Raw genomic sequence first — 27,680 nt, 5'->3', positions numbered from 1 at the left:
TACATTGTCTTGGCTCCCCTTCAACACTGCCACCATCCCCAGCCTCTTGTGACTCTTAAGGAGTTGTGGGACATCATATGGCTGTCTTCACAAAATGATTTTCCGTACCAAAATACATGCCTGCACCACAGTGGAGGCTGCAGTGGTTTTGTAGCGATGGCTATATAACACCCCACTCCTTCTGTTAGTGAAATATTAGGGCCATATGTACTATACATTTAATGCAGTATTATAGCACTGTAACAGTCTTGGCTTACCCCCAAGAGTACCGTGGTACCTCGGTTTTCGAATGTAATCCGTTCCAGTAGATGGTTTGACTTCCGAAACGTTCGGAAACCAAGGCGCAAATAGCTGCCTGCAATTTCCATTCAGACAATTGAAAAAAAAACTCAGCAGAAGCCGTTTGACTTCCGAGGCATGTTTGAAAACGGAAGCAATTACTTCTGGGTTTTCGGCGTTCAAAAACTGAAACATTCGGCTTCTGAGACACTTGAAAACCGAGGTACCACTGGATCAGGAAGTTTTGTTTGTTAAAGGTGCTGAGATTTGTTAGGAGATCCCTATTCCCCTTACAGAGCTACAATTTCCAGAGTGGTTTAACAGTCCATCACTTTTTGCAGGGAACTCTGGAATCTCATACCCTCCAACATTTCTCTGATGAAAATAGGGACATCCTAAGGAAAAGCGGGACATTCCAGGACATCCTATTTCATAATAATTTTACAATTTATACGCTACCCATCTGACTGGGTTACCCCAGTCACTCTGGGCAACTTCAAACATACTGTATATAAAAACATTTTTTTTTAAAAAAACTTCCCTATACAGAACTGCCTTCAGATGGCTTGGGGGGTCTGATAACTCCATACCTTCCAACATTTCTCCAATGAAAATAGGGACATCCTAATGTAAAGCGGGACATTCTGTGATCCAATCAGAAACTGGGACAGCGTCTGTAAATCTGGGACTGTCCCTGGAAAACAGGGACACTTGGAGGGTCTGGAATCTAGCTCTGTGGGGGGAAATGAGGGTACTGAGAGTTGTTCAGGGACCCCTATTTCCCTCACTACTAGAGCTACTATAAGGGAAGTGGGGTCTCCGCATAACTCTCAGCAAACTACAGTCCTCAGGATTCTTTAGAAGCCATGACTGTTAAGTGGTACAGTAATTCTTCAAACGCATGGTGTGGAAGTGTCCTAGGACTAAAAGACAGGATTTAAGAGATTCACTTAGATCCAGGGTAGTCCAAAATGAGCATTTTGTACAAGTTTGGAAGATCTCTCTGGTGGGAGGTGAAAAGGAACATCTGAGATTAAACAAATCACACACACAGTCTCAATGCAGAATACAAAGGCAAGCCAAGACGGAAGACAGAAAGTTATTTTGGAGTTCCTTGGCAGGAGCGAGGAGAATATCAAATGGAAAAAGTCCAGAGTACAGTAATCAACAGTTAAATGAGACAAAAGGAAGGAAAGGGGACGAGTCAGTCTGGTGCTGTGTAAACACCCCTTTTACACATTATTGCTTTCACTTCTCACTGCTTCCTGGTGATACCTGAGACACACACTGTGAGGCTGAGGACGATCAGATCAAGGAGTGTAACGTAAGTACTTTTGGACAAAGTTAATTAAATTGATTTGGGGACAGTATTTTATTTGATCCAGGCCTCAACTGGGAAAGGCCTGAAAGAATAAAATGGTTCTGCTGAACATGAGAGTTTCCCCCTCATGAACCCCAACAAGGAACAAAAGGCAATTTTTTTTATCCCTGCCACAGTGTGTGGAAGTCTTTTCTTTGGAAAATTAAGGCCTGGGCAAGCTTCTCCTCCTCCTCTCTCTCAAGCATCTCAGCTTAGAGAGGAATAGCACCCACAACCACACCATACATTTAAAATGCTCTTATACCACTTTAACAGTTATGGCTCCCCACCCCCACTGCCCCGATCCTGGGAACTGTAATTTCTTCAGGGCGCTGGGAATTCTAGCTTTGTGAGGGGTTTCCTAACAAGTCTCAGCATCCTTAATAGCTCCAAATTTAGGGTGGTATGGGTGGTTCCCCTGCACAGGGTGCCAAGCTAAGGATAATAATAATAATAATAATAATTATTATTATTATTATTATTTATATGGATACCAGCTGAGAATATCCATAAAAAACAACTATACCAAAACTGATAATTGTGAAACTAAGATATATTGTTGGGGGGGGGGCAATTTTTGTCCTCATTCAGGGCTCCATATTACCAAAGTCCACCCCTGCCTTTAACAAATTATACTTTCCAGGACTCTTTGGAGGAAACCATGATTATTAAAGTGATATAAATAGTGCTTTTTTTTCAAGAAAAATAGGTACCAGAACTCATCATGAAGTTCTTACAGTAAGTCACCGGAGAAGTGCCGGAACTGTGCTCTGGTGTGCCCTGGCTGAAAAAAAGCACTGGGCATGAGAGTGCTTTAAATATACGAAGTGGATGTTGCATCAGAAAAGCCTCGAGCTAGATTGTTCGAGACCATTTCTGATGTCACTTGTTCATTCCATAATCTAACTAAGAGATACTTACTAAGACAAAGGTTCTTTCTGAGGGTTTCAGTAATGTTAGCTAGGGGTTAAGAGCATTCCCTTTCGAAAGGAATACAAAACTGTAGGGCTGAATCTCAGGGCTAAGATCCAGCTCCCCTAAGGCCCAAAGGCCCCTCAAATGATCACCTGGAGAGTAGCAGATTATGGAGGCAGAGGCACAGAGACCCAGCACCATGACTGTCATGGGCATGCCAGCGGATACTGCGTTTACCCTTTTTTCGTTTTAAAACAGCATTTATTATCCAGGCATGTCTATGGTTACAGAAGTTCATTTTACTATTTTTACTTTTAAAACAAACAATCCTTTCCTACAAAGCGTGTTCTCCCTCATGGAGAGCACGTGTTGCGGTGGGGTCTGCCAAGCCACCCCTCTGTTGCCAGGCAGGGTCCCTAAAGATGGCCTGGGACAATGATTGGTTCGCTGGGTTGCTGGGGTAAAAGTTATGTTGCAATTTTGGTGGGAGGGGTAAAATGTTTAAATACTCTGCACGCAGCCTGGAGCTTTCTCTTTGCTGCGTGCAACGGATCACCCGCCCACCCGCCCTAAAGTAAGGGGTTGTTGCATTGACCTTGCTATGCCTGTCATGGGGTCGTCTGACGTTGGGGCAGGGGCCTGGTAGGAATTTTGTCCATCTGGCTGATTGGCCGGGCCATTTGGTTTTTGCCTACTGCGTAGCAAATCGTCACAACTTGTAAGGCTGCGGTTAGGCATTGGTTATAAATTGGTGGAGGAGGGGTTAGGATAGGCTGTGCCTGCCCCTCCATGGTTGCTGCGGAAAGGGAATTCCGTTAAAGGAATCCTGGGGCTTGCCATCTTTTCGTCCAATCCCTGGAATGGGACTAGGGCCGGCAAGCCTTCGGGGAGCATGCGGGTGAGAATTGAGGGCCTGTGACTCAGCTCCATTTCTCCCCGACTTGTTTTCCCGCACTTGCTTTTGTTGGTGCCCGGAAGTCAGTTCTGTCCCCAGGCGGGGGGACAGATAGTCTTAACCAATGCCTAAATAACCACCCACGGTTTTGTATTTAAATAAAGTTGTGGCCAAAATTATGCCAAAAACCTTAAACAAAAATTAAGTGTGCGTTGTGAGTTATTTGGGGGGTGGCTTGGGGACCTCGACACGCAACAACATGGTTTGCATATTCCCAAATAAGCATATGCAGCACCAGGGCAGCAGAATCAAATGCCATTTTACTTGTGTTGCCTTTCTGGTACTATGTGGTTTTTAAAAAAGTATACAACTGCACATGTTCAGAGTATTTCTTCTTTAACAGGGTTGGTTAAATGTATTTGTGTGGAGGGGGGTTGTGTTAACTTTTCAGGCATGTGGAAGCAGTTGTAAAGCATGGAATGGATGTTGGGGAGGGGGACATGTTAATTGTGTCATTCCCCTCCCAAAATATTCTGAATTTACAAGGGAAACAAGTGGCAGAGAGCCTGGTTTTTCATCCCCCCCCCCCACTAGTTCCACCTCTCAAAGTACAACTGGGTAAGTATCCTTAGGCCATGTGGATTACATGTTACAATTATTATATTTAGAATTATTGTTCTACAATTTAGAATGCTTCTATCCCGGTTTATAGCACAGAGGCTTTCAGAGCAGCTTATGGATGAATCTCAGAAGAAAAACACACTCAAATCTACTACAGGAACAGAAATCACATAGTGTACCCGCCTTTTTCCTTGGTGCGATACCAGGCAGCAGCTCCCACCAAAATATTCTGAGATAAAGGCGTAGGATTGAGCAGCTGGAACTTGCTCAGCCCCTGATGAGGGCTCTTCCCTTCCTTTCCTAACAATTCATAAGAGCTGCATTATAAACTAAAGAATGCAGTTAACAAACAAATTCAGTCTCTCCTGTTCAAACTCGTCCTGTTAGAAACTTTCAGGATGTCAATTCTGCCATCAACCTCAACACAGTCATCAAGACTAAGATCAAAGTTCACAGTGGCAATGCAAATTCTGGTATGAACCATGTTTTAAAAGCAATATTTCCTTCCCTGCCCATGCCACTGGAAGGAGCAAGAAACACTTTACTGATAAGATAAATAAGGCTATTGCATGCCCCTGTCTCATGCTTAGAGGTCTGTGTGGGCACCAGCATGCCTAATAAAAGTTTAAATGAGTCAAGAGAGAGCTAGATTAGGTCAAGAATAATGCTGATCCCTCCTTCCCTTCCGTGTCTCTGAAGCCCCAAATAGAATCTGGTATAGTTGGTGCACAGCACTATTTTTCTAAAAAAAGAGGTGCCGGAACTCACGATGAATGCCCCCCCCCCCTTGTTCTCTTATAATGGCAATGGCACCCACCTGAGAGGTGACAGAACTGAGTTTTGTTGAGTTCTGGCTGAAAAAAAAAAAGCCCTGTTGGTACACAACCCAAAAGGAACCTAGCAGAAACTGTTCTCTGCTCTTTATGTTTGTCTGGTACAGTCTGTGGTCCCAAAATTATCTAGAGTACTGCAAATTACAGGTTTAGTGTATGTCCTGTGTTACCATATCCTGAATCAAGCTCTGCCCCCTGCAATTCACCGCCACCCTGATCCTTCACTTGGTTTCACATCATCTGTTGGGCAAGGCAGGTGTTCCCAGGCAACCTGCCATTGGGCTGAGCAGCAGGATCAGGGCACCTCCTCTACCTGCTCCACCAGATAGTACACCAATGGTAATGGCCGGCTTGGGTACCTCTGGGCCCCGCAGCCACGCAGAGGCAGGAGATAGGAGGAGGACATCTGGTCCAGTGGTAGGTGCCCACTGATATATTCCTGCCTGCTCTGATTTGTGAGGAAAAGTGAAGAGTTTAAGCTGCTCTTAAAATAAACCCACAGTGATTAGGGAGCTGGGGCTTCAAGGGCCCAGATCACATTCATAACCCGAGGTTCCACTGTATTTGCCCAAATCTGAGCGGTTATTTTTTAAAAAATTGTATCTTTGGTTTGCTTGTTTGTCTTTTTGCAGATAATGGCTAATAGAACTGTGGTGCTGATTCCCCAAACTAATGCCAGTGTTATCCAAGCAGGCCAGGGAATCCTTGGTACTGTTACCCTACCACCAGGGACGGTACAATACATACAATATGCAGGCCCGCAGGTTGGAATCCCCAGCAACCAACCTCAAACAGGGTGGATGGAGAAACTTGTCAAAGTGGAGGCCAAGACTCTGGGGGTAAGTGTATTTGAGATCTGCCAACATGGAGGTCCAGTGAATTAAATAAATATTGCATATGATTGCACTGTTGCTCCCTGGCAGGGGGGTGAGGAAGAAAACCAGTTTGGCTTGCATTTTCCCTGGAAACCAACCAAATTTGCACTTCCCAAAACAATAGGCAGACTAAAAGGCAGTTCTCTGAATTTTGTGATACAGTTCTCCAACCAAAGAAACGTACATGTTAGGGAAACAGGTTTTACAGATGCATATATTAATTAAAATGTCATACAGAAATATGTTATAGTAAAGGAAATGGCTTGTAAAATGTGGAGGGGGGGTATGCTATGCCTACTACTTGCATGGAGAGGGAGCAAGGTCCAATTTACTAGCAGGCTCAAGGGGGGGGGGGACCTGGGTGAGCATCATGAGGTGGGGAGAATGTGTTTCAGTTCTGAATTTGCCAAAGGGAAATTGATGTGCTGTTTTGTGCATTTTGTTCCTACAGGCCATCCAGATCTTAATTGGTTTGATACACATTGGCTTTGGGAGTGTCTCAGCTGTTCTTTGTACCTGGCTGTTGACTCTTGCTACTCTTGGAGGTTACCCATTCTGGGGTGGACTATTTGTAAGCAGAATATTATTTGCCTTTTGAGTGACAGTGATTTACGCTTTGCAGATCTGCATCCAAATCCCTGTTCAGATGGTGACTCCTTGTGTGTGGAGAATAGGCGACTGGTAACAGAATAGTTGTGTCATTAAGAAGGCTTTCCCTGAAGTACACTCTATTCATTTTAAGGATTTGTAATTGTAGAAAAGGCTTCATTTCTTGAGTATATAGTTTTTAGTTATCAGGTTTAAATGCATCTTTCCTAAAAAGCATTAAGATTAAGTAAGCCAGTGTCCGTGTTCTCTCCAGTTGTTCCTGGACTACAACTCCCATCATCCCTGGCTATTGGCTATGCTGGCTACGGCTACTGGGAGTTGTAGAGCTCTTGCCAGCTATGCCCTCTTCCAGCACTCTCCATTCCATCCCTCTCCTCCGTGGGAATTCCACTTCAGCCGGCACTCTGCAGTTGCCAACCAGACTCAGTCCTCACTAGGCTGTTCTGAGTTTTTTCCTTCCTCTTTTCAGTTCCTACCACCCCACTCCAAATATTTTTTGCATTTTTGAAACTGGGTTTTCCCAAGCTTGCTGATACCGTCCCCCCATTCGCCTTTTGTGTGGATGGTGTTACTTTGGCTACACAAGGGACAGCACTTAGAGTATTGAGGCTGCTATTTGAATACAGTGGTACTTCGGGTTACATACGCTTCAGGTTACAGACGCTTCAGGTTACAGACTCTGCTAACCCAGAAATAGTGCTTCAGGTTAAGAACTTTGCTTCAGGATGAGAACAGAAATCGTGCGCCGGTGGCGCGGCAGCAGCAGGAGACCCTATTAGCTAAAGTGGTGCTTCAGGTTAAGAACAGTTTCAGGTTAAGAACGGACTTCTGGAACGAATTAAGTACTTAACCCGAGGTACCACTGTATTTATAATTATGCATGTATGTGATTCTAATATGATAAAAATAATGCTCCTCTTCCTAGAAGGTTAAACTAGTGAACTTCAAGAGAGAAAAGGTTCTGTTATCTGATATAACCCAGTTTTTTACAGTAGAGAGCATGTTTTTGAAATTTCTAAATGAACTTCAGTCAAATGTGTCTTTTTCCTTGTTTTGTGCAGTTCATTATTTCTGGAACCATGTCGGTGTTAGCTGAGAAATATGCAACTCCCTGTCAGGTGAGAGAGAAAGAAATGTGAGTTTTAATCTCTTCTATGATCCAGGAAATGCCAGTTAATGTGTTCCCTTCTTATTACAAATCCAAGGCCATATTGGCAGCTTCCTCTGTAGATCTTCATTTATTATAAGCCCAAATTCTGGAACAAGGAGCCTCCATCAAGTCCCACCCTCTGTTCCCATAAACATCCATCTTGACCAGACCAGCCTTTGTCTGAAATGAGGACCCTCTTTGACCAATGGAGAATGCAGAGGCAGCCTTGAGTCTGCCAGCTGGACCTGTTGCCCTTCTTTCAGGACTCTAGCAAGGAACTGTGCATTAGCTGTGCCCCTTCTGATATTCCCCACTGGCATATGCAAATTCTATCCATTTATGTGAAAAGCAAAAGAAATTACAACCATTTTTAGAGTCCTCACTATAGGCCATAGGGGCAAAACAGGTTTGGATTTCACTAATCAGATGCTAACCCAAATAATAAATCAAATCGGAATGACCCGCAGCAGACCTGAAACAGTTACTTCCAAACACAACAGAACTTGCCATAGTTGCTGAGGCTGATGGGAATTGGAGTCTGAAAACATTAGGAGGGTGCCAGGTTTGTGAAGGTTGATTGCTCAACAAACTAAAAATTATTTTTCTGTAAGGGAAATACTGCCCCCCCCCCCGATTCAACACAGGAATTGTGTTGACATTTAATTTATATTAAGAACTCAATAGATGAACATTCCTGAACAACTACTTTCCTTTCCTTTAAACATCAAAATAGGTAGAACAATACATAGTACGACGCATGTTATATACGTATAATGTATACAACAAAAATGACACAATTTGAAGGAGCTCAGTAACTAACATGAAATTGTTTTATGGAGGTTACCTTAATTCAAAATATTGCCAGAACTGCTAGAAGCTCTCCCACAGAAGAGTCAAGACAGGTAGACAGGCCAGTAACAAAGCGGAAATTCTGTACCAGCAGGCAAATAGGGAAAGCCCCTCCCCGAGCTGGGTGAGTAAAAAGACAAAGCCTTGGGAGAGCAGTTTTTGGGAGGATTGCATTTTTCCTGTTGTAAGCGGGAGGAAAAATAGTTGTATTTTGCAAACACAGCAAGCTGAAGAGACAGGGAGTCAGAGCACTATGTCAGTGTAAATCCAAGGTGGTAGTCATGGGAGAAATGGGACTGATTTGGAGTGTAATCCTAGAAGCTTCTCCATTGCAAGCTCAGGTTGTATATATGTACATGTAATTAAACTATATATCATAAAGACATCACAATCTCCGATGTACCTCATTTCTAAATGAAACACGAAACCAGGTGTTTCAGGTAAGTTCCTGGACGCCTGGAATCTCACACTGCTTGGAGACTGGGGTGGTGTGTAACACTATACTTGCTTTGTATTTTTTGAAGCCTGAAAATGACATTCTTTGTTTCTTTCAGGTGCGAGGCAGCGTAGGAATGAATATCACAAGTGCTGTAATGGCATTAGTTGGCATCATTCTGTATTTGGTAGAGCTGTCTGTAGGTCCTTTGGGTTATAATCCATATGATTACGAGACTGGGCAAAGGTATTATTCGGCAAAGGTAAGTGAAAAGAACGCTATGCAGAACTTTGGCCTTTGGACTAATCAGTGTATGTGAGAAACAACTTATGTGAACCCGATGGAACTTCCCCTTCCTCTCCTCTCCCTGTGTGCCCAACCTCCAAATCTGCAGGTGAGGAGTGAGAGGAAGAAGAAGAGGGAGATGTTCTGTTGTACTCACAGAAGTCCTCCCATGACAGTGATTCAGTTTGATGTCTTTATGGGCAGCATCCAGAAAGAGGGAGAAATCCCAATCACCATCAGTTTTGCTTTCTGTTTTCAACACATCACTTCTCACTGCTGAAGAGACTAGCCACTATTTAGTTTAAAAGGTAGCTTGCCTCTTCAGCAGTGAAAATAGCAAGCATAGCTGAAGCTCTCCACATGGTTCTCCTACCCACCCAGGTCCCTTCTTTGCATTTTGGTTTGTAGCTTTGGAAACCCAGCATTCTGGCAGGCTCTGAAGCCTGGACAGAAATGCCTGACCATTTGGTCTTAAGCTGTTCTTTCTCCATAGCTTACTACAGTTTGTTCTCTTTCAAAAACAGATGAATACCCACTAGGCATCAGTTCTGCCACTTTAAAGCCTCCTCCATCATGTAGATGGAGCTACATGACTCAGCCTGTGGACAATGTGGCCCTTGGTCACAGGCTCTGATTCTGCCTGCCATTTGGACTGGTACGCCAGATTTAAAGTTTTTCTTGGTGCTGTTTTACTGGACTTTTAAAAACATTTTTTACCTTCAAAGTTTTGGGGTGGCAGATTTTCTAGAATTCTTGTTCAAGGCAGCTTTTGGAACTGGTAGTCAGTGTGGCCTTTTACAGCAGTTATTAGTGCTGTGTTGAAAACTATCCTCCAACTGCTGGAAGAAATTCTGCCCACACAACAGAGGCTTCTTTCATTCTACCTCATTCGCACTGCACTTTAGATTTATTGTGGCTCTGGGGAGGCAGGCTACCAGACTCTTGAGATCAGCACACTCAGTGATTTTGCTTTTAAATTAAGTTCTTCATTTTAGCCTCGGAATCACAGAGTTGGAAGGGACCCTGAGAGTCATCTAGTCCAACCCCCTGCAATGTGGGAATCTCAACTAAAGCATCCATCACCTCTGCTTAAAAACCTCCTGTGAAGGTTTATTAGTGCTACTGTTATTACTGCTCCGTGCTTGCTACTTAGCTGTGCAAACATCTTTCCACTAAGCAGTCATTCTGTTACTGGAAAGATTACATATCCCCAATACTAGCACTGTAATATTTTTGTCCCTGAGAAAATGCTATTTATCCTTAGAGCTAGTGCATCCATTCCATCATGCTCCTTCTGGGGTAGTTTGTCCACCTTTGGTCTCCACCCTGCACTCAGCTCTCACCTGTGGCTCCTAGAAGCTTTCTGCATGCGACAGCAGCCACATGCCAGAAAATGGCTTCGGTTGGCCAGTTAAACCAGGTGATGGCAGCCGATGGGTCTTAAACCCTTGGTGAGTTAAGGACTTCCCCTGCAAGCGAAGACAGGCTCTGGTGAATTGAGCGGATGAGACCAGTAGCAGATCCAACAGTCAAGAAGGTGGTTTCTGCACATGCTGTAGAGGGAAGTGAGCTCATCAGCCTGGGAAGGTAGCCCATCTAGGAGAAGAGAAACTCTGATCCTAAACCTCTGCTGCCTTGCAGGATATATTCGGGAGAAGACAATGCTAAGGAGCAAATGCTACATAAATCCAGAGTGGAGTCTAAGATGGCTGGGTGGTGCTTTATATGCTTCTTCCCAGCAACTCCTGCAGCCCAACTGGTGCCAAACGTATTGCTCTGCTTTCCTTTGGACCACATCAGCGAGGCCAAGAGGGGGCAGGGTCATGTCATCTGGGCAGCCCAGGACCTTCCTACACACTGCCCAGGCTTGCACCTTGGGGAGGTCACTTTGGTGCTGATAACGCAGTGGTGTGACTTCACCCCCAGAGGCACACTCCATTGTCTCTTGATGCCAACAACAACAACTTGCAGTTGGGAAATGCCATTTGGAATATGGCTATGCAGTTGCCATGGGCTCCCATTAGATAATGTGGCATCATTGTACATGAAAGGCAGAATGTCTTGCTCTGCCTCTTCCTTGAGCTGGGGAGTGAAGAGAAGGTGGCTTGTTTCAAAAAGCGAAGGGATGCAACAACAACAAAACCAGACATGGGATTTTTCCAGCTCCAGTTTCTTGCATGTTCTGAATGTTCACCCTGGGTGCTGAGTTCTGATGTTGTTTGAAATCAGAAACGCCAGCATAATGACTTGAGTCACTACATTATAAACAAAAGAAATTCCCTTTTGAGGAGGCAAGATTAATTTGTCATGAAAGCTGACAAAGCAAATAAGACCAAGGGGTGGTGTTCATTTCAGGGCAGACTTTGGAGTGCCAAAATACCTTAAATTCATGCATAAATGCACTGACATTTCTGCTCCTTAGGATTCTTCCCAGCTGCTGCTTTTCCTTCACAAGGATGTGTTGCAAATGACATAGGAGGGTTAACAAAGAGGGTATTTCTGGATGTGAGACTCAAATTGGCTCTTCCTTTGTCTGGTGTCATACAAATGTAAACCCAACTGACGAGAATGTGCACAGGGTTGTTCTTTTGCAGATATCCCATAATAGAGCCTTTAAATGAGGCTCAAATGACCATGTTTAGAGTTGTGTGAGGGCATTCCAGGTTCCACTGCCTACCAAACAGTGTCGGTCCTGGGTTGGTAGCCCTGGTTTGGGATGCTGCAAAACACAAACATGCTATGAGGGTCTCTGCCCAGGTTCAAATTCACCAAGGGTGAAACTAGGTTTTATTTCACCCAGGTCAAAGACCCAGCACATTTGCGTAAACACACACAGAGGCTGGGAGCCTCAATGGTGCCCTTTTGGAGGCTTCATCCCAAGGGGGGGGGGGGGCAGACAACTAACCCCCACCCCAGTAGCTACGGCACTGTACTCTCTATCCTTGGTTTTACAATTGTACGTTTCAAGAGGTATTTGTATGTGAAGCAAACGCTTTAATCAAATTATTCAAAATCATCACCATTACCAGCAGATTTTCCTTGGCTGATTCCCAGAAGGTTACATAGAAGATGGAGACTAGGACACTTTTTAATGTTGCAACTAAACTTAATTGGCAGTACTTTGAACTGTATATGATAAATGACTTTCTACCCGCTTCTGTGCTCCACAGGCTGTAAGTACTGGGTTTGCCGTTATTCTCCTCTTGTTCAGCTTTCTGGAGTTCTTCATCGCTGTCTCATTAGCACATTTTGGGTGCCAGTTAACCTGCTGTTCCAATGACCCGGTAAGCATTTGATACCTTGCTTAAAGTTTAAGCAGATCTTGTTGAGAGGTTTGGAGAGGATTATTCCTTTAAAGATTATGTTTCCACCCCACCCTGTGTCCAAAGAGCCACCCACCACTTCCACAAATATCCTCACAACAACCCTGGAAGGTAGTTCAAGGTGAAAGTGAGTGACTGGCGAGCTTCATAACCAAGGAAGCTTCATAACCAACAACTTTACCAGCCATTTTTTGCCCAGAGAACCTACAGGTCTTTGCCACTACTTTATCACTGTTATAAAAAGTGTTAAAGTGTGTGGAATATTTTCCCTGAACACATGAAACAATACAACGAAGAAAAATCACACCCCATTACCGAGGACTTCTCTCATGAGTAAACTTGCACAGATAGATGTTCATACCTGGAGTCTAGTGCTGTGAATCCAGTGTTGATCAGAAACACTCCTTTAAGAGGAAAGACGAACCCCAAAAAAATAACCCAGTTTATCTCTAAACTCGGCTGAGAGGGCAGGAATCTTTTTAAAGAAGGAAGTCCCAGACATTTTTGTGTTCATTTACCCCCTTGCCCCTGCCACCCCACCAGCACCATCCCCCTCTTGCCTGCATGGCATGGGGGTGGCCACAAAGCAGCAGCTGTGGCACCTGCAGAACGCTTGTGTCAGTGCTGACTTCTGGTAAGATCTTGCCGAAGTCTGGCACCCTTATCTCAGAACATCCAGACGTGGGGGATGTGCTCCTCAAGACATGAACACAAGCACTGTGTGATTAAACCCCTTGTTCACATTACACCAACATGTAGCGGTACATTATGCAGTAGTAGAATATGGGGACAAAGGCTTTATTCCTTGTGTCAGTTTGCCTAGGCAGGATTTACCTGTCATGCAACTTTTAGAGCAAAACAGAAGGATTTGGAGAACTGCAGAGCAGGAAGTGCAGTTGCAAATTGATAATCTGCCAGCTCAAGCCTTTTTCCGATATTTTAACACTGATCCTCACACAATCAGAATTGCTCGCTGGCCCTGCCCCTTCTGTGATGTTCTCGCCCTCATTCATGATGATGACCAGAGTGGTGGCGGCCCCTGAATGTTGCCAGGATGGCGATTATGACAATGGTGATGACATGGCATCTGTCTTCTTCTGATGAATTACTCTTCTGTTATACAGGCAATGGTTTATATTCCCTACACTGTTGATACGGCTCCCACTGAAGGCAATTGTGTTCCTCCTCCTCCTCCTCCTCCAGCTTCTGCTCCTCCTCCAGCTTACAGTACTGTGGATTCTTTCCCCAAGAATGAGTGAAGAATCTAAAGGAGAAGTTGTATATGGGAGATGCTGCTAAAGGAGTGAAATTAATACTCATTTGCTTTTCTGTCTTTTTTGGCACATATATCCATTTTTAATAAAATGTTATTAGAATTTAGAAAGAGGAATGCAAAGATTATTATCAAATATCTTTTTTAAAAAATCAAAACTAAAATGTTAATCTTGATGAAAACACAAACCCAAAGGAAAAGAAGAGGAAAGGGAGGAAAGACGAGAGGGGTGGAAAAAAATTGAAAGAGAAAAAATAGAATTAAGAAAATAAAGAACTTCTGATTCTTCGTCTATCAGCTCTATATCAACATTATTCAACTCATCCACTCCAATATAACACCTGTCAAAACTACTTTCTATAAACCAACATTATCTTCAGTTCTCAAACCCAAATGTCATTTATTCATTTTCTTTTTCACGCAAAAATTCTATAAGAGTTTTCCAGTCTTTAGTATATGTTAACAATGACTTTTCTCTGATTAAACATGTCAATTTTGCGCTCTCAGCTAAGTTCAATAATTTTAATAACTATTCCTCTGTTGTTGGTAATTATGAATTTTTCCATCTTTGTTCATATAAAAGTCTTGCCACCGCAATCATATATTGAAATAAAGGTTCTAGGGGTCTTAGTAGATCAAAACTTTGTCAACAGTGTGATACAGCAACAAAAAAAGGCTAATGCAATTCTATGCTGCATCAACAGAAGTATAGTGTCCACATCAAGGGGAATAATAGTACCACTCCAATCTGGACTTTTTTAAACAATTGCAAACTAATGTGGGGAACTGAATTTTAAGATTGGAGAAATTAACAACTGAGAGGACCCAAAATTGATATTCTCCCATCCCTAGTAGCAAGGACAAACCCCTTTTTAACCACTAGTCACAGGTATATGCAGCCTTCATATCTGGGTCTCAACCACAGGCTAGCATTTTTGCCAAGAGTTCTGCTATGTATATCTGTCATCTTAGAGCTTTTGCAATCCTTATCAGATTCTGTGCACCCTAATTCTATCAGGTAGCTGCTTAAAAATATCCTTCTAAAATGGCAAATTTAGGGACTGAGGTCTCTAGACCTGCCTTTACAAAAGGCATTGCTAAAAGCACCCTGAATATTAAAAAATAATAATGGAAAAGCAGCATATTCCTCACATGAGCCTCCCAAGAACAGCTATTGAATTGAAGGGCAGATTTATTTAGGAGGAAGAACAGTTACATAAGAGAAAGAGCTGCTGAGCTGCTGCTCCCCACCCCACACTGAACAATCACAGCCTCCCTCCTCTGACACAGTTAACACGCAGAAGCAGGGCTTAATATTATTATTTATTTCATTTATTAACTGCTTTCTATTAAGTGCAATTTTGAAGTGGTTTCACAACAGGATGTATAAAAAACAGCCAAAATGATTCCCTACATAAAAACAAGTGTAGCACAAGGACTTTGGGTGAGAGTTACATTAATTAATTGCATATACAAAAATAATGTCTAATCCAATCAAGATACCAACTAATACTTCCACATAGATCAAGGGCCCAGCCCCTCTCTGGTTAGTGGAGTTAAGTGCTGCCTCTAACTCAGTTGACTGCAAATTGTAAAGAACACAAGCATGCTTTTGTGCAGTGTCGGATTTATGTATAAGTTAAACAAGCTATAGCTCAGGGCCCCACTCTCTTGGGGCCCCCCAAAAGCATTTAAAGGAAACAAACTGGATGTACATCTTTAAAATACAAGATAAAAAACAAATAAAATAAAACCTACATACAGCAACAGTATTTTGTGTTGTGTAGGCTCCTATGATGTAAGTAATAGGCCCCGCCTACTAGCCTGCTCCCTAAAATATCACTGCTTTGCTCATTGCTATATATAAGGTGCCTACATTCTGCATGTGCAAATGGCTTTAGATACCTATTAGGTACATACATTACCATATAGCATATATTCAACACAAAAAAACAGCAACAATTAGTTGTTGACAAAGGACAGCTGGACATATAAAGGGCCCCTTTACCTTCAGTAGCTTAGGGCCTCATCAAACCTAAATCCGGCCCTGCTTTTGCGGTGCAGGATGTCTCCCCACCCTCACCCCCCCAACCACCCCATTTTCAGTGGGACATCTGAGCAATAAAACTGCTGGCACATTTGCAAAGCTATGTGGGGCCTGGCAAGTTAAACAAGAGGCCCCTGCGCAGCTTCACAGCTCCTCAAGGCTGTCTCTGGTCTGGATTCAGAATCTCCCTGGCAGGAATGGAATGGAAAGACTCTCCGGGGTGGGGAAAGAGGCTGCAGCCAGATGCGCGTCACAACAAAAGGAGCAAATTTCCCTGAAAGGGGAATGGAGAGGACAAGACGAAGCTGGCCAAATTCTTCGTGTTGTGCCTTTCACTCCCTGCTGAAGGAACACGGGGCCGCCGGTGCAACGTGAGTACATCTGGAGAGCGTTATCTTAATTTGGGGAACAGTGCTTCCTTTTGATCCGCAGCTCTCCTCCTCTGAAAGGCATGAAGGAGCTCCTGAACACGAGCTAAGAGCTTCTGCCTTCACTCCTGAATAAGCAGAAGGGCAGAAACAGGTACTGTAAAAATATTTAGGCATGTGTTGCAGCTAAGGGTGTTACTAAGGGAGAGGCAAGGGAGGGAGCATTTGCTGGGGAGGAACTGTGGGCATAAATGTGGGGCGAGAGGGGTGCTTCACCCTTCCTACAGTGCCTGCCAATTTCTTTCCTGAAATGCAGGTGGGGGCCATTTAGAGGCGAGAGGCAGTGAGCTGGGACAGGTTCAAGTGCCCCCTCCTGCCAGTTCTTCCCAGCAATTGCACGGGACACAAGATGCATTGTTAGTTGTGCTTTGTTAGTGGCGGAGAGAGCTGGCCAAACTCTTCCGATAAGAATCTTTACAGTCAGGATTTAAAGCTATACAGTGACTGATTGAACCACTGAAGTTTCCTTCTCCCCCATGGGAACTCCTCATAAAGATAACGGCTAAAGTTGTGATTTGTGGCCGCCTCGGGCATGGAGGCCTGTGTGGCGAAAAGTTTCAACGGATCAGAAGAAGAGAAAGCCAACATGGATGCAGAATAATGTGGATGCCTCCCCAATGGGTCCCTGCGATAGAGTAACTGATTTTTAAAATGACGCCTGTGCCTTTACCAACATCTGCTGAAATCGCGAGGAGCTTTTCACAACGTGGGGCATAGGCACATAGGAGCCAGCTCCAGGGAACCATGGGTGCTTGGGCACCCACGATGCTGAGGGCGAGATGGTGCCCTTGCATGGGCAGGATCCCCTCCTAATCACTTTAGGTGAAGCTGCCATGAAAGGCACAAGAGCACAGTCACAGAAAAGTGTTGGCAACCCTCTGCTGAAATCAGGAACTCTGTTTAGGGAGTGTTTGACGGTAGCTGCATATATCACAGTGTACCAAATATATACATACAATTTCCTCAGGAATGCCAATTACACACCCGGAAAGAGAGAGAGGTACAGTATTACAAAATAACCTCAACCACCTCGTAAAATACACCCTTTTTTTTGCAGGTGAATCTTGAATATAGCCAAGAATTTGCCTTTGATTCCTTGCTGTGAATCTCCCCTAACCGCAAAATGCATTTTACTGCTACACTCGCTCTCCCACTGTTCTGAAACTTAAACTTATTATTCGGCATTACTGTTATGAAATGCAATCCTGACTAAAGAGGAGACAATACCTCATATGGTATGGTATGAAAACTGAAACTCCCACTGTAGGGAGGGCTGAAAAACAAGGAAGTTCTGCGTTAGTAGTTTGGGCTACTTTGTTTTAGACAAAGAAGAAATTACTAGTAATTGATTGCCATTCCTGGCATTAATTAAACAGTTTTTGGGACTGGTGTTTATTTCCTTCTGCCCCTTATCTGCCCTTGTCCAAGAATTTTCCTGTGTGTGCTGCCTTAGGCACAAAAAGCAGCATAGGAATTGCTCACAAAAAATGCACCATTGACTCATGAGTCAACCCACTGCTAGGAGGGACAATTTCATGGATTCAGTTTTAGTATATATCACATCATGTGTGAATATGTGGCTGTGCATGTTGGGGGTACATCAGTAACTTGTCCCCAAATGTGAGAGTCTCCCCCACCTTTTCTTTTGTTTATATCTTTGGTTTATTAGTTTGCTTGAAGATATCTAAATAATGGCAACGCATCCAGGGAGAATGGCTAGGGGAACGGTGGTGTACATTCCTGCAATTGCTGCGAACTTAATCCAGGCAGGCGAGCAGATCCCTGGTGCTGTTATCCAACCAGCAGGGGCAGGACAATACATGCCATATGTTGGCCAGCAGGTTGGAAGCCCCAGCAACCAACCTCAACACGTGAAGACATGGGAAAAACTCCTCAAAATGGAGACCAAGACTCTGGGGGTAAGTGTGTCAGATCTGCTCACATTTAGGTGCATCGTGAGCAGTCTGTTTTTCTAGAAAAAGAGGTCCTGGAACTCACCATGAACACCTCCCTTTTTCTCTTATACAGTCGTGCCTTGGAAGTCAAACGGAATCCGTTCTGGAAATCCGTTCAACTTCCAAAACGTTCAGAAACCAAAGCATGGCTTCGGATTGGCTGCAGGATGATGGTGCCAAAAATATAATAGGAAGGATAATAAGACATTTTTACATAGAAATTGGTTCAGAAAGGTGGTGCCAAAAGAGATAATCCAGATCAGCCTTCCCAGACAGCCCCAGACAGCATGGTCAGCGATCAGGGGTGATGTGAGTTCTAGCCCAAAATATCCAGAGGGCAAGAATTTGAGGAAGACTCATACAGATTATTCTCAGATTTTCTATGAATTCAAGATGCTTGCCCCTATTGGCTGACTCAGTGACTGATCGACTGGGGCATGGGGACACTGAGATGGACATTACAGGAGTTCTTAACAAGTCAGCTAGTAGTCTAAGGGAGAAGATTACTTTCTCACCCCCAAACAAAGGGGAAATAGTGTATTCCCAAAAGTGATTGAATTACTCCCATATTAATTCAAAATAGGAATTTTGAGACACTTATTTCTAAATGATTGCTAGAAAACCCTTCTGAAGGGGGGCTCCTGCAAAATATGGGTCCCTCTATCAGTTGAGGTAATGGCAAGTCATCCATAAAGTTTAGCACACATTTACAAAGGTTTATGGCACTGATTACTATATGTAACTGAGATAGTTGAAAATATATTCCTGGATATGGGGAGCAAAAACTGTAGACAAAATGTTTAAGGTTCATAGAAGCCAATGGGTAAATAGGTGGCAATTTCAGGGAACTTTTCTGGGACCAGGAAAAATTCTTAAAAGTTCTGGTTTTGCACTAATGGAAAATTCAGGTTTGCAAATGAGCATCACTCTGTGTATCAGTTTTACAGATCTAATCAGTTCATTTCAAACATAGCCAGTCTGTAGCAATGCCAATCCTATACATGCTTATACTGATTTCCTCCCTTCTCTTTCTGGCTTGTGTTTGTTACCTCACAATGAGGCAGATACTAGTCCCAATATCAGTCTGTCTGGCTATAATCTAATGCCTTTCTCTGAATTCCTCTCACCCCACCTTTATGCAGCCTATATATCTATATGCACATGGTGTTCTCTCTAGCCTCTTGAGAAGTTATCTTTTTTCTTAAAATTTATTTACCCAAAGGAATAAACAGACCAATCTTTCTGGGTGTTTTTCACATTGTGCTAATGAGTAAAAATTCATGTTTTTTGAAGAACGAGCAGAATTATTTTACCTTGTTTGCACATTTTCTTCCCATAGACTGTCCAGATCTTAATTGGATTAATGCAAATCGGCTTTGGAGCGCTCCTACTTTTTCTTATTGGTCACTCCTATATATCTTTTGCTGCTGTTGGAGGTTATCCATTTTGGGGTGGAGCATTTGTAAGTAGTATTTCAATTACCTTTGAGAGCCATTGTTTTTCTGTGTTTCTGGTTATGAATCCAGAGTTTTGAAAGGGTATCTATTTTCTAACTTATCAAGCTGTTGACCTTTCGTATGTAGAGAATGAGTGATTGGTGTGACTAATCCACACAATAAAATAAAGAGAGAAGAGGTACTATTATTTCATTATAACTCAGTTTTTTTCTCAATTGAGAGTATGTTTTGGATTTTTTGAACTGAGCTGCAGTTAAACACATATTTTTTCCCCTTGTTTTGTACAGTTCATTGTTTCAGGAAGCATGTCGATGTCAGCAGAGAAACATCAAACACGCTGTCTGGTGAGAGAGAAAGATCAATAACAGTCAATCTTAATGGCTGGGAAGCACTATTGATCATGCTACTGATAGTAAAGGAGAAATATTAATTTATTTAGCAGTAATGATAAATACAGCTTCATTTATGTGTGACCCTAAAATTCTGCATCCCCTGCAAACCAATGCCAAAGTTTTGTGCTAGCTTTGTGCTGTTTTCTGCTGTGAACCCCGCATTTTGTGCTGCCCCCCAAACCGAGTAACTGACAAAGCAAATTGGGCTCACAAGTTAATGCCAAAAAGTACAACCTTGTTGAATTGACTCCAAACAGGTGCCAACATTTTGTGCTGCAAGCCCACGTTTTGTGCCACCCCCTAAACTGAGTAATAGACACTCAAACTGGGGTCACAAGTAAAGAGCTAACAAACCCAACCTCGTCCTATTTGACTCCAAAGTGCCAAACTAGTGCCAAAGTGTTGTGCTGGCTTTGTGCCACAAACCCAAATGGCCTGGCCAAATTTGCCTCACTTTTTTGTCTTGCATGTTGATTGCTGCACCTGGGCTTGACCCTCACCTTCTCCTCAAGCTAGCAAGCCCCACCTGGGCTGTGGGTCCTGGCCTGCCTTAGCCTCCTGGGGCATACCTCCCGCTGCCCCCTATGCCTCAGGGCCCATCTTGTTCTGGCCTGAGACCTGTGGCTGTGAGTCTCGCCTGACCTGTCCCCTGCCTGGCAGGCAGGCCATGTCCATCTGGCCTAGGAGGGCAGCTGAGACCCAGACTGACTGATGAAATACAACTGAGGCAGCTGAACGGACCTTGGGGTTGGGGTATGCTTCCATGGCTCCAACTATCTGAAACGTTTAAACTGTTTTTAATTGTTCTGCTACTTTTAATTTAGTGTTTAATGGGGGTGGGTGTCGTTTTACTTGGGGTAGGGTAGGGTTGTCTTAAATTGCTTTTAAATTGTGATATGCTTTTATGTTAATTTGTGTTTGTGTTTTTAGTTCACTGCCACCACAGCGCCATCAGCCACTTCAGTTTTTCTCTGGGTTTAAATGACCCTTGAGGAAAACTCCAATACAGCTTGAAATTCAGGCTACTTGCAGAACAGGTGCTTTGCTTCTCATGGACTAAGAGTGACTCTATTTGTTGGATAAATTGATTTACGTTGCTTTGCATTGCCCTAGGCAACATAAAGCCACTAAGAAAGTCAGTCAGTAAGTAATAAATGATTTGTCTTTTAGGAGACCTGCATTCTGTCTCTGTAATTTTTAGTAGACTGGCTCTTTGACTGTCTGTTTCAGGCGAAATGCAGTGTGGGAATGCACGTCACCAGCTCTGTAATGTCAGCAGCTGGCACCATTCTATATATAAGTGATCTGGCTTTCAATCGAGGCAATCCTTATTATTGGTCACAGGTAAGTGAATGCACCATTCCGTGCAGAACTTCTTTTCTGGGTAGCATCCAAGAAGGGCTCAATTCAAAGTGGTTGTTTCGACCTTATGCAGCTCAGGTCACCAGTTCCTCAAGGACCACACCTCCCCATACGAATCCAGACCCTGTGATCATCATCTGAGGCCCTGCTCAGTGCACCCCCTCCATGGGAGGTTTGGAGAGTAGCAACACATTAGCAGGCCTTTTCAGCGGTAGCTCCCCACTTTTGTGGGAGGCTCATCTGGCACCCTCTTTGTCCAGTTTTAGGAGCCAGACAAAACTCACACCCTCTTTGTCCCTTAGTTTGAAGGGTTTTTAATATCTGCGACTTCCTTTGACTGGGCAGGATCTGCCAGAGCAGTCTTTTATTTGTACAGATGTGTTTGTTTTTTAGGTTTTTGTTTATTCTGTTTATTGTAATTGATTTTCGCATATCAATTGTGTTTGTAAGTTGTTCTGAGTCACTTTTATGAGTAAAGCAGCGAATAAATAATAGAATAAGAACAAGAACGCTAACAGTAATATGCAGTGCTTTTTTCTGGGGGGGGGGATGCAGGGGTACGCATACCCCTAAACATTTTGTGAATCTAGGTTTGGCATCATTGAGGGGCAGTATTTCAATATGGGTATGAAAATGAGAGTACCCCTAAACATTTTTTTAGAAAAAAAGCACTGGTAATACATATAAAGAGATGGAAAAACCCACACACAGAGTTATGCTTGCAGTTCCCACTGCCAAAGAGACCAGCTACTATTTAATCTTAAAGCCAACTAATCTCTTCAGCAGTAGTAACCAAATCATTTAAATAATGCAGATGGAATCCAGAAAGAAAATAAAGCCTGGTTACATTTTACTGACGAAACTCAGCAGCAACAATAATTTGAGGAGAAATAAACAGGGGTTTTCTCTTTGTTACTTCAGGCCTCATTCATAGCAGAGACATTCAAACAAACATGCAGAGGAAAAGCTCCCTCAGAAATACACAGCCAATCAGGGCATATACTACCTCAGCAAATATCATGCCACTCTGCCTGGTTGCTAAGCAACATCTCTACCACCCCCTCTTAGCTAGTTGAGTTTAACAGTAACAGAATTAATCCTTGAGTTGCACATGGAATGATTTCTGCCGTTCTCCTTCCAGCAAGTTCTAAGTGAAAATAGCAAGCAAAGCTGAACCATCAGAACCATCTTGCTCCCAGCTTATAGGTCAGTGAAGGCAACACCTCCTCTGCCCTCAGGCTTAGAACATCAAAAGACATAATACAAATTTTAAAAGGCTAGAGAGGGGAGAGGGATACACCAACTGAGGTGCCAGATCCTTAATGTTAACAAGGTTATTATAATAATCAACTAGAATGGAAATACATTGCCTGCTGTTTCAGAAAACCTTTTGCTACCAGGAACCTATTTTCTCATGGTTGCACATCTAAGGAATCCAACAACAGGTCTACTGACAGTTTTGTTGTGCAAGAGCTTGTGCTAGTTAGCACAGTGTTAGATGCAGCCAGGGCTTCTTTCAGCAGGAACTCACTGGAACTGAGTTCTGGCACCTCTCTGGAGGATGCCATTGGCATTCTCAGAGAACAAGGGAGAAGTTCATGGTGAGTTCCAGCACCTCTTTTTCTAGAAAAATAGCACTGTGTGCAGCATTATAATTCCCCACCCCAATACAGTAGGTTTTCCCATCTATGTCAGGCATAACTCATGACCCTTTCCAAGGCAAAATTTTCACTTACATCTTCAACTCAGTAGGGTCCAGAAGATGGTTACTTGCACACTTTCTAATGTTGTGGCTGAGTTAGTTACAAGGGCTGAGAGAGAGATTAAAGGTACTTCTTTTATTTTGCAGAACATAGGCTTTGGTCTCTCTTTCCTGCTCCTCTTGTTCAGCTTGCTGGAGTTCTGCATCACCGTTCTGATGTCACACATCGGGTGCCAGGAGAACTTCTATAATCTTGAGACGGTAAGCGCTTGATAACTTGCTTGGAGTTTAAGCAGATCTTATTGAGGATCCCAAGGAAAAGTTGACTTTTCATTTCCCATGTTTATATATTCTAGCCTTTAAGGAGTGGCATGGGTCTCTCTCTTTCTCTCTCTCTCTCTCTCTCTCTCTCTCTCTCTCTCACACACACACACACACCCACACCCACACACCCACACACCCTGGAGCCTTCATTACATATCTTTAGGCGCCAGGCAAAAACATTTTTCTATGACCAGGCGTCTGGCTGATTAACATTCTATGGCCTTTTAAATGTGTTTGTGGGATACTGGTTTGTTTTGTGCCATTTGTATTCTCATTTTGTTTTTAATAAATATATAATAAAAATAAATCAAGTAAATAAATATTAACATGGTGGTGTAGGCATTAACGGAAAATGCAGTGAGGTCATTCCCCCCCCCATTGCATTATGTGCTAGAAATGGGGTGAGGATGTATTCATTCAATGCACATTACCTGCTCGGTTCCCCCACACCTGCAATCCCCCCCGACGCAATTCCTGTTCACTAAAAGCTGTCACCTGCACATGTACTGTCATCTGTGCATGCACATTGGCTATTACAAATGTATACACCTTAATTTAACTGTGGCTTACATTTTCCAGTCAGATGGATTTGAGGGAAAACACGCCAAACACCAGCATTTTTCAAGAAACTATACAGGATAGATATGGATTGTGGTTAATGTCATGTGACCATGGCTTCAGACACCAGCAGTGTGAGCACTCTGGAGCCAGAGTAAATGGTAATGCATACACAGCCGATAGGTCTCCCCAGTCCTAGTGCAATACTGTAACCATTACACCTAAATTACTTTGTACAGAACTGTGATAGAGCAAACTTACGGGCAAACTCACACAAAACAGAAACCAAAATGTATTAAGGTAATCCATCATGATGACAAAGGTAATAGCAACGACAAGAAAAGTACAGTGGTACCCCTGGTTGCGAACGGGATCCGTTCCGGAGCCCCGTTCGCAACCTGAGCAGAACGCAATCTGCGCGTGTGTGGGTCGTGATTCGCCGTTTCTGCGCATGCGTGTGAGGTCATTTTGAGCATCTGCGCATGCACGAGCGGTGAAACCCAGAAGTAACCCGTTCCATTACTTCTGGGTCTCCACGGGACACACCCTGAAAACGCTCAACCTGAAGTGTCTTTAACCTGAGGTATGACTGTATTTCTAATACTGAATTTCTGAATTTCAATGTTGCAGGCAATGGTTTTTGTGCCAAACTCTGTCAGCAGTGATGCCTTGATTCCCTCAGAAAACAATCTTGCTCCTCCACGCTATGATCCTATGGATTTTTCTCCAAATACAGCATAAAGCACCCAAGTGTGAAGTTTTGGGAAGTGTAACTGCAGCAAAGCAACAGCAGCAAAGCAACAATAGTCAATATTATCAATTGCTTTTTCTTTCTGGTGCATATATTCATCTAGTTTGGATATGTGCTAGGACTGCAACTGTTAGTAGATTAATCCATTTGATTAATTGATTACAGGGGTGAAGCAGTTGCTTCTAGTTTCAGATTCTCCTAAACCCTCCTCACCACCTTTCCTTTCCCAAATTTATCGACGGCAAGGAGTGGCACCACAGAGGTCAACCACCACTAGGCCCTATGATCCTCAGATGAAGGGTGGTATAGAAATTTGATTGATTGATTGATTGATTGATTGATAATCAAGCCCAGTGTCAGCACCTAGCATGGTGGGGCAAATGGCAGGACTGACACCAGTTCCTGACATCCTTTTGTTTGTATGTTTCCAGAAATATTTTTTATGATGCAGCAGTCTGATAAACTAGCAGCTGTCAGATTTCAGATGAGACAACTGTCCCTTCCCTGTAAACTAGGGCAGGATCTTACCAGCTTTCAAAGGCGGAATTGATGTCCTGGGGGAATTTCCGAAAGGCTGCACTTTGTCCTGGATCTTAGGCAAGTCAATCCAAAAATTGGGTGTCCTGGTTTGTACTGGATAAGTTCCCCTTATCAGTGTCAAAGAGTGAAACATCTTAAGTAGAGGCAGCAAGCAACAGCAGCATCTCTAGAACTGCCTGAACGCCCCCTCCCCCAATGCTGGAAGGGGGAAAGCCTCAAAGAAGCTCCTGTTCTGAAGCATGGAGAGCTGCTGCCGGTCAATGTGGACATCACCAAGCTGGAGAAACCCAATGATTTGACTCTGTATAGTGGCCTAACTTCCTGCGTTCTCCGGTTCCAGCCTAAAACCACCAGTTCAGCCCAGCAGCAAGCACAAAAGTTTGTATTAAAAGCAATTGCTTTGCAAGTAGAAGAGCAACCACCAAATCAGATAGGGCTTCAAGCAAGCATTTTGCCTTATCGGCAATTGGTACCTTGTGCCCATGAGTCGAGAGCAAGCTTGGGAGGGGTGGGAGGAATCAGGCATGGGTGGTGTCATGCTCTGCAACCCTGTATAAATGCTTTCTACTTTTGGGTGTTGCTTTTGTTTAGTCTTTTTGGAAAGAAACCCAAACCGAGCCACTATTCCTATAGCAATAAAGACTTGAACCTCTCCACCCATCGTGTGTCCTTATTGGCTTTGGGAACGGGTGAAAATAGATTTTATCTGATGATAATACCGTGCCAGTCTCTCTGTAAGCTGTAACCAATAAGCTTGTGGCTTGACAGTTGGCTAAAGCATTACAAATCTGTGGATACATCCGTCATTACTTGGCTTTTGAAAGTACATAAGTGGCAATTAACCAAAGAGCCTTCAAGTGCTTAATACACTTGCTAATATCTTGAGTCTATCAATGGCAGAATTTGAGTAGGCATTCATGTCTCAGATGAGGAACTCCGTATTCCTACATTCATCCAGTGTGAGTTTCAGTGCCTCCACTACAGGTTGAGTAAAAAGATTTTGTAAAATGGCAGTTGAGGAAGGGACATTGCCATGCTGACACCACTTCCTGTTTCTTCCTGTACTGAGAATTTGCACACATCCCCTGAGGAATTGCGCACAATAGGACCCTCCCTTTTCCTGTGGCAGTAAATTTATTTTCACTGTTTTTAATACTGATTTTTTAAACTGTTGGAATCCACCCTGGACCTGCTGCTGGAGGGCAGGTGAAAAGTTTAATAAGAACATAAACCAAACAAGGAGAATAGCTTTTAAAAAGCATTTTTGAAGGTATGCCGTGTGTAATATTAAATCTGAATGATCTTTGACTTTATTTATCATGACTCTTATCTGTACATACAACTAAAATTGAGAGCTACAGTGATTTCAACAGGTTTATGTACTTAATGCATTTCAGAAAGGTAACCAAAGGTTGCTGTATTACTTATTCTTGCAATTTAAAATAAATTTAGCAGTTTCAAGTTTTGTGCTTTTCGTATTTTTTAAACGACATCTGTTTTTGAAAATTGAAGTTAGTAAAAATAAAAATGGGGGGAGGTGCAAGTAGTTAGCCTTGCCTAGGGTGCAAAATAGCCTGGCACTGGCACTGTTTTTTGTTTGTTTTTTAAAATCTTTTTGCAACAGTCCACAGAAAAATAACATGTACACACAACAGAAGGTGTGTTTGAAAACGGAAGCATTTACTTCTGGGTTTTTGGTATTCGAAAACCAAAATGTTCAACTTCCAAGACGTTCAAAAACCGAGGTACCACTGTACAGGAATTTATGGGAATTCATAGGGAGTAATTAAAATATATGCTTCATACATTCCAAACTGTGCTGTTAACTATGGGTACTGTACTGTTCTTCCATATGCCTCATTATTCATATAATCAATAACATCACACCAAATTGCATAAAAATTGTCATGTTTCTTTGGGCCTTTTGCTCCTTTTAATTTTGGTGTCAGTTTTTCCAATAGTGCTGTTTACCAAATTGCATTGATCCAAAGTCAATAGTTGTAATTATTTCCATGACCTGGTGATGGTTGTTCTTGTAGTAGTTAATAGCTGTGTTGTGAGTTCTTTATTTCTAATTTGCAACATATCCTGGAGTCATGGTAACTGTTTGCCTTGTAATTAAATATATTTCTACAAATACATTTTCCCAAAACCTTTCAAAACTGTGTATGATCTATCAAGACCTCAGGTTCTTCATAAGCATGTTTATGAGAATAGTTATTTGCATTTCTCAAATCAAAGGAAATGACACAGGCAGACAGTAACCCCCCCCCCCCCAGTTTTTCATAATAATCCCATTAATCATTGACAAGCTGAGGCAGCCATTTTGGAGGTTAAGGTGGAGGGGCTCTCACCAGAGTGGCAGTGAAAGAGATGGTTTCTTTTACTCTATTTCCTTTCTCATTCTCCCCTTCGCATGTTTATAATTAGAGCTTTGGAGACTCCTGCTGCCACAGCTTTA

The 27,680-nt window shown here is 43.0% G+C and overlaps 2 protein-coding genes across 4 annotated transcripts; both read left to right on the top strand.

The window, feature by feature from the left end:
* Positions 1 to 1,177: 1,177 nt before the first annotated feature.
* Positions 1,178 to 13,995, top strand: LOC308486221 (membrane-spanning 4-domains subfamily A member 8-like). 2 transcript variants are annotated; one of them, XM_081022767.1, is made up of 7 exons: positions 1,178 to 1,603; positions 5,536 to 5,742; positions 6,230 to 6,349; positions 7,449 to 7,505; positions 8,941 to 9,084; positions 12,278 to 12,391; positions 13,555 to 13,995. In XM_081022767.1, the coding sequence occupies exons 2-7, from the start codon at positions 5,539 to 5,541 to the stop codon at positions 13,687 to 13,689; spliced, it is 774 nt and encodes a 257-aa protein (XP_080878893.1). In that variant the 5' UTR covers positions 1,178 to 1,603; positions 5,536 to 5,538; the 3' UTR covers positions 13,690 to 13,995. The 2 variants fall into 2 exon arrangements, with proteins under 2 accessions (XP_080878893.1, XP_080878894.1); XM_081022768.1 differs by lacking the exon at positions 1,178 to 1,603 and adding an exon at positions 3,067 to 3,128.
* Positions 13,996 to 15,886: 1,891 nt separating this feature from the next.
* Positions 15,887 to 26,680, top strand: LOC308485773 (membrane-spanning 4-domains subfamily A member 15-like). Of its 2 annotated transcripts, none has more exons than XM_081021836.1 (7): positions 15,887 to 16,121; positions 17,848 to 18,097; positions 19,473 to 19,595; positions 19,878 to 19,934; positions 21,213 to 21,326; positions 23,194 to 23,307; positions 24,559 to 26,680. In XM_081021836.1, exons 2-7 carry the CDS (start codon positions 17,870 to 17,872, stop codon positions 24,667 to 24,669), a joined length of 747 nt encoding a protein of 248 aa, XP_080877962.1. In that variant the 5' UTR covers positions 15,887 to 16,121; positions 17,848 to 17,869; the 3' UTR covers positions 24,670 to 26,680. The 2 variants fall into 2 exon arrangements, with proteins under 2 accessions (XP_080877962.1, XP_080877963.1); XM_081021837.1 differs by lacking the exon at positions 15,887 to 16,121 and adding an exon at positions 16,128 to 16,272.
* The last annotated feature ends 1,000 nt before the right edge of the window (positions 26,681 to 27,680 follow it).

This window comes from Podarcis pityusensis (genome assembly GCF_964106645.2).
Source record: "Podarcis pityusensis genome assembly, chromosome: 1".
Lineage (NCBI taxonomy): Eukaryota > Metazoa > Chordata > Lepidosauria > Squamata > Lacertidae > Podarcis > Podarcis pityusensis.
The sequence above is the reverse complement of the archived record's forward strand: the minus strand, read 5'-3'. Positions and strand labels throughout refer to the sequence as shown.

Coding starts and splice junctions, on each gene's coding strand:
- LOC308486221 (XM_081022767.1), top strand. CDS start 5,539: ATGGCTAATAGAACTGTGGTGCTGATTCCCCAAACTAATGCCAGTGTT. Junction 5,743..6,229: donor TGGAGGCCAAGACTCTGGGG/GTAAGTGTATTT, acceptor TTGTTCCTACAG/GCCATCCAGATCTTAATTGG. Junction 6,350..7,448: donor CATTCTGGGGTGGACTATTT/GTAAGCAGAATA, acceptor TGTTTTGTGCAG/TTCATTATTTCTGGAACCAT.
- LOC308485773 (XM_081021836.1), top strand. CDS start 17,870: ATGGCAACGCATCCAGGGAGAATGGCTAGGGGAACGGTGGTGTACATT. Junction 18,098..19,472: donor TGGAGACCAAGACTCTGGGG/GTAAGTGTGTCA, acceptor TTCTTCCCATAG/ACTGTCCAGATCTTAATTGG. Junction 19,596..19,877: donor CATTTTGGGGTGGAGCATTT/GTAAGTAGTATT, acceptor TGTTTTGTACAG/TTCATTGTTTCAGGAAGCAT.